Source organism: Sorex araneus, chromosome X (genome assembly GCF_027595985.1).
Source record: "Sorex araneus isolate mSorAra2 chromosome X, mSorAra2.pri, whole genome shotgun sequence".
Classification (NCBI taxonomy): domain Eukaryota; kingdom Metazoa; phylum Chordata; class Mammalia; order Eulipotyphla; family Soricidae; genus Sorex; species Sorex araneus.
Genome location: NC_073313.1, coordinates 373,832,113 through 373,845,350, shown reverse-complemented (window position 1 = coordinate 373,845,350; position 13,238 = coordinate 373,832,113). Strand labels below are relative to the sequence as shown.

At 63.9% G+C, this 13,238-nt stretch overlaps 1 protein-coding gene across 1 annotated transcript in view; it reads right to left on the bottom strand.

Annotated features, from left to right (window-relative positions):
- Positions 1–10,781: 10,781 nt before the first annotated feature.
- CAMKMT (calmodulin-lysine N-methyltransferase) overlaps positions 10,782–13,238 on the bottom strand; it is a 160,926-nt gene continuing 158,469 nt past the window's right edge. Inside the window, exons 10-11 of the mRNA XM_055122856.1 lie at positions 13,057–13,188; positions 10,782–11,037 (exon numbers count right to left, since the gene is read on the bottom strand). Coding sequence (XP_054978831.1) covers positions 10,951–11,037; positions 13,057–13,188 — 219 coding nt within the window. The 3' untranslated portion in view covers positions 10,782–10,950. The remainder of the gene's footprint in view (positions 11,038–13,056; positions 13,189–13,238) is intronic.

Below are 13,238 nucleotides of genomic sequence, written 5' to 3'. Positions count from 1 at the left end.
CGTTTATTATTCCAGGCCCTTACCTCCTGATCCATACTTTAACTTTAATTTTTCCCCTGGTAGCCCTGGCTGGCAGCGTTTCAGGGCTGACTCCCCACCCCCGGACGGTGTCTGTCCGCACACCCCGCCTGGCCCGGGCCCTCCTCACAAACACCCTCTTCCTCGGCGGCCTCTTCCCTGCTGCTGACCACCCGCTTTTCCCCGGAGCTCTGCTGTGCCTCTGGTGACGCCTCGTCCACGTGGGCCGCCCTCAGCCACTGTCTCCGCTTCCCGACTGCCGGCCCCTCGCCTCATCCTCTTTTCTCTGATGTCAGGGGAGATTTCCCCTTTAACAGCAGAGCAGACTGGGGGGGTTACGAGATAAGCCTTTATCCGGTCCCCCCCACCCGTGGCCCTGCTGGTGTCTACGGGCCCCGGCGGTGACCGACGCTGCTCTGACAGAGGGTGCGGACACCTGAGGAGGCTTTCGAGCCTCCAGGTGAGCGCCCGGGAGGGGGCCTCTGGACCCTGCGGAATTCCCGTTCAAGGGGTCGGGCCATCCAGGGGCTGCCCGAGTCTCTGTTGGGCTCCACAGTTCCATCAGGCCAGTTAGTGGACAGGCTGCAGCACGCGTCACACCCGGCACACGCTGCCGCCAGTCTATCTGGAACATTCTCTCCATTAGGAATACGAAGACCCTGGCCCTGCTCAGAAGGGTCCTAGGGGCTAGGCCAGGTGGGGTAGACACTGACAATGGCAGAGTGCTTAGTGGTGACCGGAGACCCCGCTGGTGTCTGAAGCAGTGAGGAGCCGCGGCACGGGTGGCTGAGCCGGGGACTGACTTGGCTTCTGGGCCGGCCGGCAGAGGCCCATGGCGCCTGGCTTTGCAGGAGGGAGGAAGGAAGCAGGGGCGAGGGTGAGGGGGGCCGGGAGAGGTCAGCCCCCGATGGGAGGAGCAGGGGTGCGCCTGGCTTTCCCCAGGGGCTGCAGAGGAGGGTCCCGGACAAGGCCCGTGGCCGTCACCCAGGCTGTCTGTGGCCTCTGCAGTCCCAGGCCCTGGAGCACCTCAGACGTGGCTGCTCTTGGCCACAGTGCTGGGGGGGTTCCCTGGGGTCCCCCCGCCTGGCTGCCTCCGACCCATCTCAGGAGGGCGACCACTTCCCGGCCTGCCCTGAGACGCTCAGGACTGGGCACAGGGGTCAGGCCCCACAGATGCCCCCGTGGCTCCTCTGTCTGGGCCCGGGGCCCTGGGGGAGGGGTGTGTGGGTGAGAGAGAAGCTGGCAGGGCTGGGCCTAGAGCCAAGGGCCGCCAGCCAGCCAGCCTCTCCCACAGCCTCAGCCACGCCTGCCCAGCCCCACTGTCCATGCGGGGGCCGGGGGCAGGGGACGGGGGGTCCAGGGGCCCAGGGCCCAGGGGACCAGGCCTGCGCCTGCGTGGCTGCGACCGTCTCAGGGGCTGCTGCTGCCCATGACCCCTCTGTGCCAGTCCCTGCCCTCTGGCCTCACCTTGGCTGGGGGTCCCACCATGGGTCCCGCTTCTTTCTCTTTCTTGCTCTGTGTCCTGTGGCCACCCTGGCATTTCGAGGGTGTCGGGCTGACTGTGAGAGCTGGAGGCCCCGACCTCCACTGTTTGAAGGAATTATCTCAGGCCTGTGGGGGCTCGAGAAGCTGGCGGGGACGGACCCACAGCCGGGGGCTGGGGGGTGGCCCTGACCCCAGGGGCGTTTCTGCCTCTCACCACCCTGTGTCCACCCCTCGCCAAGTGGCCTCAGAAGACTATTTCCCAGGTGCTGAGGGGCGTGGCGAGGCTGAGTGCAGACCCAGGTCCTGGTCTCACTGTGACCTTTCACCTTAGCAGGGCGTGGGGTGAGGGGGGAAGGCGTCTCTGAGGTGGCGGCTCTGCTGGCCAAGGGACACACCGTGGGGGCTCCCACTCTCCCTGCTCGGGACGGGGGCACCCGCAGGCATCACCAGCCCAGCCGCCCCCAGGAACCCTCCCCGCTCCCACCACGTGCCTCCGTGGGGGCTCCGGACTGGCCCGGGTCTAACTCGCCGGGGAGGGCAGCAACGCCAGCTCTGCCCACACTGGGCAGCCCAGGGTGCAAGGCTGGTTCTGGGCAGGCCCAGTGGATGTCCAGGCCTCTGGCCTCCGCAGGGGCCACTGGGCAGCTGGGTGGAGGGCCGCGGAGCCTGGCCAGCAGGATGCAGCATGTCCCAGGACATGGGGGACGGGCGGGGAGTGTCCATGGGGCTGCAGCCCCGGGGGGTGGTCCTGGCCACTTCTGGGGAGACAATGGGGCCACACCTTGCTCCCTGGGCTCCGGCCCCCGGGGTGAGGCGTTTATTACCTTTGGGATTATGGCACCAAAGCTGGTCTCAGCCTTGTTTGCTGGCTGCTTGCTGGCGCTGTCACCGGCCTTCCCAAACACTGGCTGGGCGGCCCATAATGGACTGGGCCTGGGCTTACCCGGCAGGGGGGCGCGCCCCCGGGTTCCCGGGGCCCTTTGTTACCTGGCCGGGAGGGGCCGCCCCTCCTCGGGAATGTTCCTCCACCCCCAGCACTCTGGGCTTTAGCCCTCCTTTGTCTCTGGGATTATGAGGGTCGCAGTCACCCAGATTGTTGCCTGGAGGATAAAGGGAAAAGTTTTCGGGCTGCTAATGAGACCTTTATTCAGGGGACAATGCCATTCCCATTAAATTACAGCTCAGGCCTGGACAATGCCAGAGCAGGCCGGGTTTGAATATTTAATTTGGGGTGGCAGGAGCTGAGTAAACACCTCTGGGGCCGCGGGGGTCGGCTGTGGTGCAGACCCGCCGGGGAAGCCCACGGAGCATCTGACTGACAGAGAAGCCAGAAGTGGGTGTGCGGGCGGCCCCAGCCGGCACAGCCCGCCTCCGCCTTCTGCTGCTCCGGGTCCAGCCAGTGACCAGGCGAGGGCCAAGCCAGCCCTCGGGCCACACCTGCCTCCCAAGGCCTCTCTCTGCCTCCCTGTCTCCTGGCCGCCCCCTCGGCCCTGCGGGACACTGGGGGCCCTTCAGAGCCCAGTGGCCAGGCCACATCCTGGCCCAGCATCAGGGGCGGGGGTCCCGGCGCCCAGGGCCTGAGTCCAGGGAGAGCTGAGCCGTCTCTTGGGCACGCTCATGCCCCTCCAGCACCGTCCCTGGCTTCTGAGCGTTAGTGGCGCAGGCGTGGGCAGGCTCCTCCCCCACCAGGGGCTTGGCGTTTCCTGGGAGCCTCCGGTCTGGGCCTAGGGGCTTTCCTGCCCCGTGACGGGGAGAGGGGCCCTGAGACCAACCGTCTGGACGTCCCTGCCGCTTCTGGGATGGGGGACGGGCCTGTGTGCCCGGGCTGGTCTCGGGAGGCGCTTTCCTTCCCCAGTACTGAGAGTGCCCTGCCTGCGCCTGAAACACCGGCCCTGCTCCCTGGCCCGCCCCACGGGCAGCGCGTGGTGCACCCTGGGGTGCTGCTGTGGGCTGTGGCTGGTGCACACTCGGGAGGTCTGAGCGCGTGAGGAAGTTCCCATGGGCACGTACTGGCTGTGCACACACAGGCTGACGCCACATGGACACGTCTGGTGTACACGGGAAACCTGTACAGAAAGTCTGAACAGAGGAAGTCTGTGTATAGGCAGAAAACTTGGTTGTGCAGACAGAGCCTGGTCTGGCTGTGTACAGAGGGAAAGCTTGGTTGAGTGTATTAAAGTCTGGTTGTACAAAGTCTGAGTCTGTGCACATGTAGAAAGCCTGGAGGTATAGAGGCAGGAGGCCTGGTCATGTACAGGCAGTCTGGGTGTACAGGTTAAAGTCTGTGTATATCTAGAAGGTTTGGTAGCACTCAGGAGGTCTGACTATAGAAACAGAGAAAGTCTGTGCACATTTAGAAAGTGATTATGTATATGTAGAAATATGACTGAGTAAGGAAATCTGGTTTACGAATGTAGAAAGTCTGATTTGTATGTGTAGAAAGTTGGGTGGGTGTACAGTCAGAAAATCTGGCTGTCTCCAGGTAGAAAGTCTAGTTGTGTGCATGTGGAGAGTGGCTGGGTGTAGGTAGGAAGCCAGACTGTGCTAGGCAGAAAGTCAGCGTCAGTTCTGCACAAAGGCCTGGGTGTGCAGGTCGGAGAGAGTCTGCATACACAGAAGTCCTGACGTGGAAAGGAGGAAATCTGGCTGGGCAGAGGCAGGAAGTACGAATGTGGACAAGTAGAAATTCTGATCATGAATCTGAAGCCTTATTGTCACACGCAGGTCTGACTGTGTACGAAAAAGTCTGAATGTGTGCATGCAGAGAGTTCAGTTGTGCCGTAAAGTCAGGCTGTGTACGGTGATCGGGGAAAAAATCTGATTATATGCACTTAGCAGGTCTGTGTAAGTAGTCTGTGTGTACCTGACGGCATCTGGTTGTGTGCGTGCAGAGTATGGTGTGAAGAAGAGAGAGCCTGGTTGTGTGCCCATGGATCGTCTTTCATATAGAAGTGTAATGCCTGTTTGTGTAGAGAGAACATCTGGATGTGTATATAGACAAAGTCTGATTGTGGGTAAAGTCGGATGTTGTATATGCCAAAAGTTTATAGGTAAAAAGTCTGTCCATGCCCCAAGCCTGGTTGTGTTCAGTAAAAAGTCTGACAGTGCAGAGAAATTCTGTGTCCCGTAGTATGCCTGGTGGTCAGCAGTGGCCGTGTGAGGGACTCTGAGCACTGGAGAGCGAGCACACTGCCTCCTCAGGCCAAGAGCCACCAGCCTGCTGGCTGGAAGCTGTCGGGAGTGGCTCAGGGAACCTCCGTCCCCCCAAAAGGGGGAAAGCCAGCGATGCCAGAGGGGGAGCGGGTGGTGAATGCAGTGGAAATCCCAGTTGCGCCCCAAAAGCTGATTGTGTGGTGCAGAGTCTGCCTGTGGCCAGGCTGGAAGTTGTGTGCACACAGAGACCTGGTCGTGTACACGAGTTCATGTACAGTGAGTCAGAGTGCACAGAGGAGCGTGTGCGTGTGCGTGTGTGTGTGTGTGTGTGTGTAAGCCCCAGAGCAGCCATCCTGTCCTGTCCAGACTCTGGGTTCAGGGAGAGGGGAGAGAAGGGCAGGAGGGAGGGGGAGGGAGGGGGGAGAGACTGGAGAGAGAGGGGAGGAACGGGAGGGAGTGGGAGAGGGGGAGGGGGAGGGGGAGGGGGAGACACTGAAGAGAGAGGGGAGGGAGCGGGAGAGGGGGTGAGGGGAGTGGGAGAAGTGAGAAGGGGGGAGGTCGGGAGGGGCGGAGGGGCTCTGGCACAGGGCTGAGGCCCAGGCCTGCTGTACTGGGGACCGCGCTGACCTGGGCCCCCTCCAGGGGGGCACAGCCACCAGCGGGCACAGCCCCCCCGGAGGGGGCGCCCCTGCCAGGCCCTGGCCAGCTGCCCTCCCTGGGCTGCAGTGAGACTGCCAGGGGAAGAGAGTGCGGCCTCTCGCTGGGAGGGTGGGCTTCAGGACTGGGCGCTGCTCAGCTCAGACCAGCCCCAACCACTGTCTGGTGCCCACCCACTGCAGATGGTATGGTCGGGTGAGCCCACAGGCAGGAGGGTTACCTGGACAGTGCAAGGGAAAAGTGCAGGTCCCTCTGGCACTTGGGTAGGGGGGGCAGGACAGCAGGGAGGTGCAGGCAGGAAGGGTGCAAGCAGGGAGGGGCAGGTAGGGAGGGGTGAGGCAGGGGGTGAGGCATGGAGGGGTGAGGGAGGGAGGGGGCAGGGGGAGAGGGCAGGCAGGGAGGGATGAGGCAGGGAGGGGGCAGGCAGGGAGGGGGCAGGCACGGAGGGGTGAGGCAGGGAGGGGTGAGGCAGGGAGGGGTGAGGCAGGGAGGGGGCAGGCAGGGAGAGGGCAGGCACGGAGGGGTGAGGCGGGGAGGGGTGAGGCAGGGAGGGGGCAGGCACGGAGGGGTGAGGCAGGGAGGGGTGAGGCAGGGAGGGGGCAGGCAGGGAGGGGTGAGGCAGGAAGGGGACAGGCAGGGAGGGGTGAGACAGGGAGGAGTAAGGCAGGGAGGGGTGAGGAAGGGAGGGGGCAGGCAGGGAGGGATGAGGCAGGGAGGGGGCAGGCAGGGAGGGGGCAGGCAGGGAGGGGGCAGGCAGGGAGGGGTGAGGCAGGGAGGGGGCAGGCAGGGAGGGGTGAGGCAGGGAGGGGGCAGGCAGGGAGAGGTGAGGCAGGGAGGGGGCAGGCAGGGAGGGGTGAGGCAGGGAGGGGGCAGGCAGGGAGGGGTGAGGCAGGGAGGGGGCAGGCAGGGAGGGGGCAGGCAGGGAGAGGTGAGGCAGGGAGGGGGCAGGCAGGGGGGGGCAGCCCGTTGGGTCTCACTGACTGTGCAGTGGGTGTGGGAGCTTCTGGATGCACCTTTGGCTTCACGCTGGCTCGGGGCAGGAGGTCACCAAGGGAGTCAGAGGCTCGGGGCCAGCGTTAGGGGGGACAGTACACATGTCCAGCAGGTCAGCGTCAGGAGGGGTAACACGTGTCCACTGGGTCAGTCCAGCAGGTCAGTGTCGGCAGGGACAACACACGTGTCCAGTGGGCAGCGTCAGGAGGGACCATACGGTCCCAGTGTCAGAGACTACACGTGTGTCCAGCAGGTGTCTGAGGGACCGCGTGTCCTTTCGTCCTGAAGCCGTGTCCCTGGTGTCCCCCTTCGCCCCAGACCGTCCGGCTGCCGCTCCCTGCTGTGCGCGGGGCGGGAGGCAGCAGCCGCTGGGCAGGGACCGAGCCCGCAGCACTCCCCCCTGCGCAGGGCTCCTGCAGTGGCCACTGGCTTCCAGCAGACAACAGGCGGGCGGGGTCAGAGTGACCGAAAGGGCTGGTCAGCCCCTGCACCCGGTGCCTGGGCTGGGCCTCCGAGTGGGGGGGGGGAGCCGGAAAGCCCCTTTGCGGGGAGGGCCTCCGGGCGGGACGGGGGCGGGCAGGGACAAAGCCGCTTTCTCCCTGCAGCAGGGGAGACGCATTAATCAGAAGTGCCTCTAAGCCCTCTGGAGTTCTGCTCTCAGGAACTCCTCGGAAAAGCAGGTCAAAGCCCAAAAAGCTCTTGATCAGAGATGGCTGGAGGAAATCTCCCGAGCCGGCTAATAGGCTGCAATCACCCCAGGAGAGGAGGCAAGTGGGCCTGAAGCACGGGTGCAATTCCTAATCGGTCTCGTCACACTCAGCTCCGCGCGAGCTCCATCCCGAGCAGCTGAGGCGGCTGGCGACTCATAAAGCCAACAGTTTAAAGTTGATTATGGTGAAAGCACTTAATGACAGCGTCGCCAGGGGCCCGCCATTTAGGGAGCCGCGCGGGTATTAGGCATGTAGCATGACCACCAATTTGATGTCACAATTGCCACCATAAAATGACCTTTGGTGATTTCTGCCGCATGCGGTGGCCGGCTCGTCCTTCCCATCAGCGTGCGCCTTTCCGGCAGACTATTATGCTGTCTAAAGCTTATTTGCACTGTCGTAAGCCTCCACCCTGGCTATTACCCCGAAGGCCTGTCGAAGAAAACCCTCGTGCTCCATCACGCCACTGTGGTAATTTCCCAGCCCTTACCAACCCTGGCTCGTGTAATATTTTAATGCAAATACGCTTTACCAGCGCCTCCCGCTTAAAAAGAAAACAAGCTTCTTGCTTCTGTCCGCTCACACCCGTGGCGGGGAAGGGGGGTTTCTGAAACCTGCCTGCTGCAGGCTGGGGGGCCCCCACCCTCCCAAGCCCTTCAAAGGTCTCTCGAAAAAGGGAAAAGCAAAAGGAAAGGTTGTAATTAAGCCTCCCTCAAGACAGAAAGGTGGTGTTGTTCACGTCGGTTATTTTTTAAGATTTTAAGAAACAGTTGAATGAAACAACAGCCCAGCCAAGGCAGGCGGCAGGCTTGACTTCCCTTCCTCCAACCGGGTTCGAGGAGACATCTGAGCAGCTTTATTTAATTAGGGCCCATTTTCCAGCCGGCTCCTGCGCCTGAGGAGGGTTTGCATGTGTGGCCACGCGGCCTTTCCACGCCACCTCTAAATTGTGTATATAATTTTATAAATGATATGAAACCTGCGTCGAGTCCCGGGGGGGGACCACGGGCAGAGCGCACGGCAATTTGGGAAGGATTTAAAATATGTGATTTCTGCTGGTCCCTACTGCATTGGGTTTTACATAAAGCTTTTTTCAATAAGGTAAATTGTTACATGACAAACTCATCTCGTACCATTATCATCCACCGCCCGTGTTTGACAACAGGAGTCCTACGCTAACAAAACTGTTGTAATGGTTGCACAAATTACTCAGCTGAAAGCTTTTCACCCAACAAAACAGTATTAATCAGCAGTTCTTAGGAAGGTGCTAATTAAAAACCATTTTCTTCTCCAGTCTGCAGTGTTGAAGCCATCTTCACTTGCACAGTCTCCAATAGGCAGCGGCCGAGTGCGGGGCCGGGCCCGCTACCCTCCGCGGCCCCATTAGCCATTTCATCACAGTTCTGCTGCGGGCTGGCTGCCGTTTCAGAAGTCACGGTATGATCTGTTTTATCCATCAAAAAAGTCTTAATTGGGAAGTCGGGGGCCGAAAAGGCAAACTGGATTCAGAGGACGCTCCCCCCGGCCCCCAGCAGAAGGCAGAGACAGAGGGCGGGGGCCCAGGGTGGCTGGGGGGCGGCTGCGGGGGGCAGGGGGAGGGCGTCCCTGGCCGCGCCCTTGGTGCTGCCGTCCTGGCTCCCAGGCGTGGACGGCAGCTGCGGCCCTGCGAGGGCTGGCCTGGACGGTCCTGCGGTGAGAGCCTCCAGGCGGAGGGAAGGCCGCTGGCCCCTTCCCCGAGTCCAAGTGGGCTCAGGGCCCTCCTGGCTGTGGGCACCGGCTCCCCGAGCCGTACCCTCTGCCCACCCAGAACTGACCAGCAGCACCTGCAGTCGGGTGCATGGCACCGGCCAGGGCGGCCGGCAGGGCCTCGGCGTGGCGCCCGCACCCAGGACTAGCCCAGAGCGGGGCGGCCTGCCGGGACTCACGTGCGTCTGCAGGCCTGGGGCCCAGCCCTCAGCCCACGCTGTGGGACGGTCTCTCTCGCCACACGCCAGGGCTGGGGAGCGCGGGGCCGGCACGGGCAGACGCCACACGGCGAGGAGCTGCCCAGCCCAGAAGTCCGGAGGGAAACAGCAGACCAGCGTCTCCCTCCTCCGCTCTTCTCAGCGATCAACAAACACTCGTCGAGCTTCTCGCACATGGCGGGGAGAGCCAGAGCACCAGGCGGGCCTGTGGTGCCGGAGCGTTCAGTCACACCCCGGGTCTAGCCCGCCTCACCCCGTGTTTACACCGCCCTTGCTGTGTCTACCAGCCATGACCCTCGTGTCTACACCCACCCTCACCCCGTGTCTACACCATCATCACCCCTGTGTCTACACCATCATCACCCCTGTGTCCACACCTGCCATCACCCTCGTGTCTACACCCGCCCTTACCCCATGTCTACACCATCATCACCCCTGTGTCCACACCTGCCATCACCCCCGTGTGTACACCAGCCCTCACTCCTGTGTCTACACCCGCCCTTACCCCATGTCTACACCATCATCACCCCTGTGTCCACACCTGCCATCACCCCCGTGTGTACACCAGCCCTCACTCCTGTGTCTACACCCGCCCTCGCCCCTGTGTCTACACCCGCCCTCACTCCTGTGTCTACGCCTGTGCTCGCCCCCGTGTCTACACCCGCCCTCACTCCGTGTCCACACCTGCCATCACTCCCGTGTCTACACCAGCCCTCACTCCTGTGTCTACGCCTGCGCTCGCCCCTGTGTCTACACCCGCCCCCCCGTGTCTACACCCACCCTCACTCCTGTGTCTACACCCGCCCTCACTCCTGTGTCTACACCCGCCTTCACTCCTGTGTCTACACCCACCCTCACCCCTGTGTCTACACCCGCCCTGGCCCCCGTGTCCACACCTGCCCTCGCCCCCGTGTCTACACCAGCCCTCACTCCTGTGTCTACACCCGCCCTCGCCCGTGTCTATGCCTACCCCCCCCCCGTGTCTACACCCGCTGTTCTCGGAGCTGCAGCTGCCCCTGGTGCTCAGCCACTGAGGCGTGGCCATGGCCTCCCCGCTCGTGCTTCGTTCTCCAGAGAAAGACCTGCGGGGGGCAGAGGTGCGGCCCGCAGCCACCCCCCAGCTCTGCTTCTTTGTCTCCGGCCCAGGTACGCTGCCTCCCTGTGCCTCCGGCCCAGGGCCCCGACACTCCAGTTCTGAGCGTCAGCCAGGAGCCCGGGCAGGTGAGGGCTGTGCTGCCCCCGGCTCCCGCACTGACCCACTGGCCGCTGCTCCAGCCCCAGAGGAGCAAACGGCTGTTATTGTGATGTTAGCCCATCACTGGGCATTGCAATTCGAGTTTTTGTGAGCGAGAGACGTGTGATCTAACGGCCGCCCTGGGCCGCCCCGCCCACCGGCCAGTGCTCTCCTGGGCAGGGGGACGCCGCCCGCAGGACCTCGGACACCCCCACGCGCTCCCAGCTCCCAGCGCCAGCTGCGGCCCGAGCCGGGGTGAAGGCTCCCACCAGCTGAGGTGTGGGCGGGCAGCGGGGGCGAGGTGCTGCCCGCTACCCCCTGGCTCCTGGAGGGCCGGAGGCCTCCTCCCCCTCGCCGGGCCCAGATCCCCCTAAACAGATAATAAGCATGGCACGCACTCCCGCTCCTTGACACCGCGCGCTGAGACTAATCACACATAATTGGGGAGGAGGGGCCGGCCGCTGGCCATTGTGTCCGGCACAGACGGTCAGTGCGGGAGGCTGGGCGGACAGGCCTGTGAAAGCGCCAGGGACGGAGAGGAGGCGGCTCTGGCACAATTGATTCGATTCCGGGGAGTTGGGAAGAGAAGCTTTATTGCCTCCGGCCCGCAGCGGACGAGGCGGACGGACCCCACCAGGACAGAACAAAGGGAGGGTCGGGGAGCGCGGGCAGGGCAGGGCAGCCTGGGCGGCAGCGGGAGGGGTGTGGAAAGCACGTCCCAGGCACGTCCCGAGGCTCAGTCGGCGGGGCCGGCCCTGCAGAGGAGGAGCAGCAGCGGGTAGTGCAGGTCCTCCTCGTAGACGTCCGGCTTCTCCTCCTTCAGCTGCAGACAACAGAGGACAAGGTGAGGACCCTTGGAGAAGGCCCCGCGGAGACCAAGCCAGAGAAGCAACTTGGGGGCTGGAGAGACAGTTCGGGCCGGATGCTGCCCAACACACCGCTGGCTCCGGTTTGGTCCCCCAGGCCCTGCCAGGAGCGAGCCCTGAGCACAGAGCCGGGAGTCAGCCCTGAGCACAGAGCCAGGAGTCAGTCCTGAGCACAGAGCCAGGAGTCAGTCCTGAGCACAGAGCCAGGAGTCAGCCCTGAGCACCGCTGGATGTGGCCCCCAAACAAAAACAAAATGAAAAAGCAACTCAGCGACTCTCCAGGGCACTGAGGGGGCTCAGCGGGCACTGGTGGGCAGGGGCTCTGCGGGAAGTGCCTCCCCTGCGGGAAGCACCTGTCCCCTCTCATGCCCGGGACACGAGGTCACCAGCACCCACATGGGGGCAACTCAACAGACACTGGCTGGCCAAGCAGGACATGTGGGCAGGGAGTGGGCACGGGGAGGGTGGGCACGGGGAGAGGGGGAAGGCGGGCACGGGGAGAGGGGGAGGGCAGGCACGGGGAGAGGGGGAAGGTGGGAACGGGGAGAGGGGGAGGGCGGGTACGGGGAGAGGGGGAGTGCGGGTACGGGGAGGGCGGGCACGGGGAGAGGGGGAGGGCGGGCACGAGGAGGGCGGGCACGGGGAGAGGGGGAGGGCGGGCACGGGGAGGGCGGGCACGGGGGCGGGTGCCGCGGCTCTGGGCTGCTCTTTCTCCGGAAACAAGATCCCCGGCTACCAAGGAAGGTGAAAAGTCGAGCGGCAGTGCCGGGCCCTGATCGCGTTAATCAGCTTCACGGGCGGCTGCCTCGGTCCCGGGCTTCCTACCTGCCCCGTGCCAAGCCGAAACTCATTTCCCCCGCAGAGGCCGAGGGGCAGCCGGGGGAGTGCGGCGCGGATGTGGAGGGGATTAAAATTCATGACTCTCCAGCATTTGTGTAACAAGATTAGGCGGCGGCCGCATTATCGCGCCACGCAGCCTGCAGCTGGGCGCCCGCCCCACGCGGGGGGCAGGGGTGGCCGCAGGGATGGGACGCGGCCACGGCAGGGCCACTCCCGGGAGCTGGGACCTGAGTCCCAGAGAGAGTCCAGCGGTGCCCGGGGCTCAGCGGTGGACAGGGACCCGACTCTGCAGGGCGGGGAGGGCGTCCCCCAGCTGGGGCACCTCTGAGCAGGCAAGCCAGCCTCTCCCTGCTGCCATGAGCTGGGCACAGAGAGCCCCAGCACCAGCCGGGGCCCCCGGACCCACACCTGGCGTCCGGCCGGGCTGCTGAAGGGACGGGATGTGAGGGCCGGGGGCGGCTTGCGGGGAGTGCGGTGACCCCCGGCCCTTCGACTTCCTGCTTTCCTCCTGGACTCTGCACCTCTTCCCAGAGCCCAGTGCTCGTCCCCCGCTCGGGGAGGAGAGGCGGCACCTTGGGGTGGGGGCCTCCCTCTTGGAGGGTGCCCACGGCTGTGTGGGCGGGGGCCGGAGCCGGCCCTCCCCATGAATAATAGAGGCCGATAGCATCGCCTGATGTGAGCAAGCTCACAAATCACTCTCGGGCAAGTGCTTCTGACCTAAATCTTGTAGCGCCCGCTCTGACACGTCACCCCGAACGGTGTGATTCTGCTCGGGATTTAGCGGTCTCCAGCTGCCAGGCGACCCCAGCGAGGAGCCAGCAGAGATAAAGATTTACAGTCCCACAGGAGACAATTAGACTCACCTTGCAGCTCTCTGGGAGCAGCTGAGCAGTTAACCCACTCGAAAGCCAAAGGTTTTTCATTAAAATATAAACGCTTGTTTATCATTTCCTCCTCCGCCACCTCCCCTGCATCCGGCAAATTAGTCTGTTCTGAGGGAGATTAGCGGGTCTGGGGGCACACGCCAGGCTGGCCACGCGAGGACCCCTCTCCTCAGACCCTCCGGTGCCCTGCGGGAGGAGCTGATCCCGGGGAGGCCCCCCGGGACTGGCGCTGTCTGCGGGCGGGAGACTGACCTTGGCGTGCAGGCGCGAGACGAGCTCGTCGTAGTCCTCTAGGCACTGCAGCAGGAAGCCCGCCTGTTCCGCCAGGCAGCAAAACTGGCTCAGCGTCCGCCCCCGGCGTGGGGCACACACCACCGCCTGCCCCTGGAGGGACAGAGGTGAGGGTGGTGGAGGTGAGGATGACGGAGGTGAGA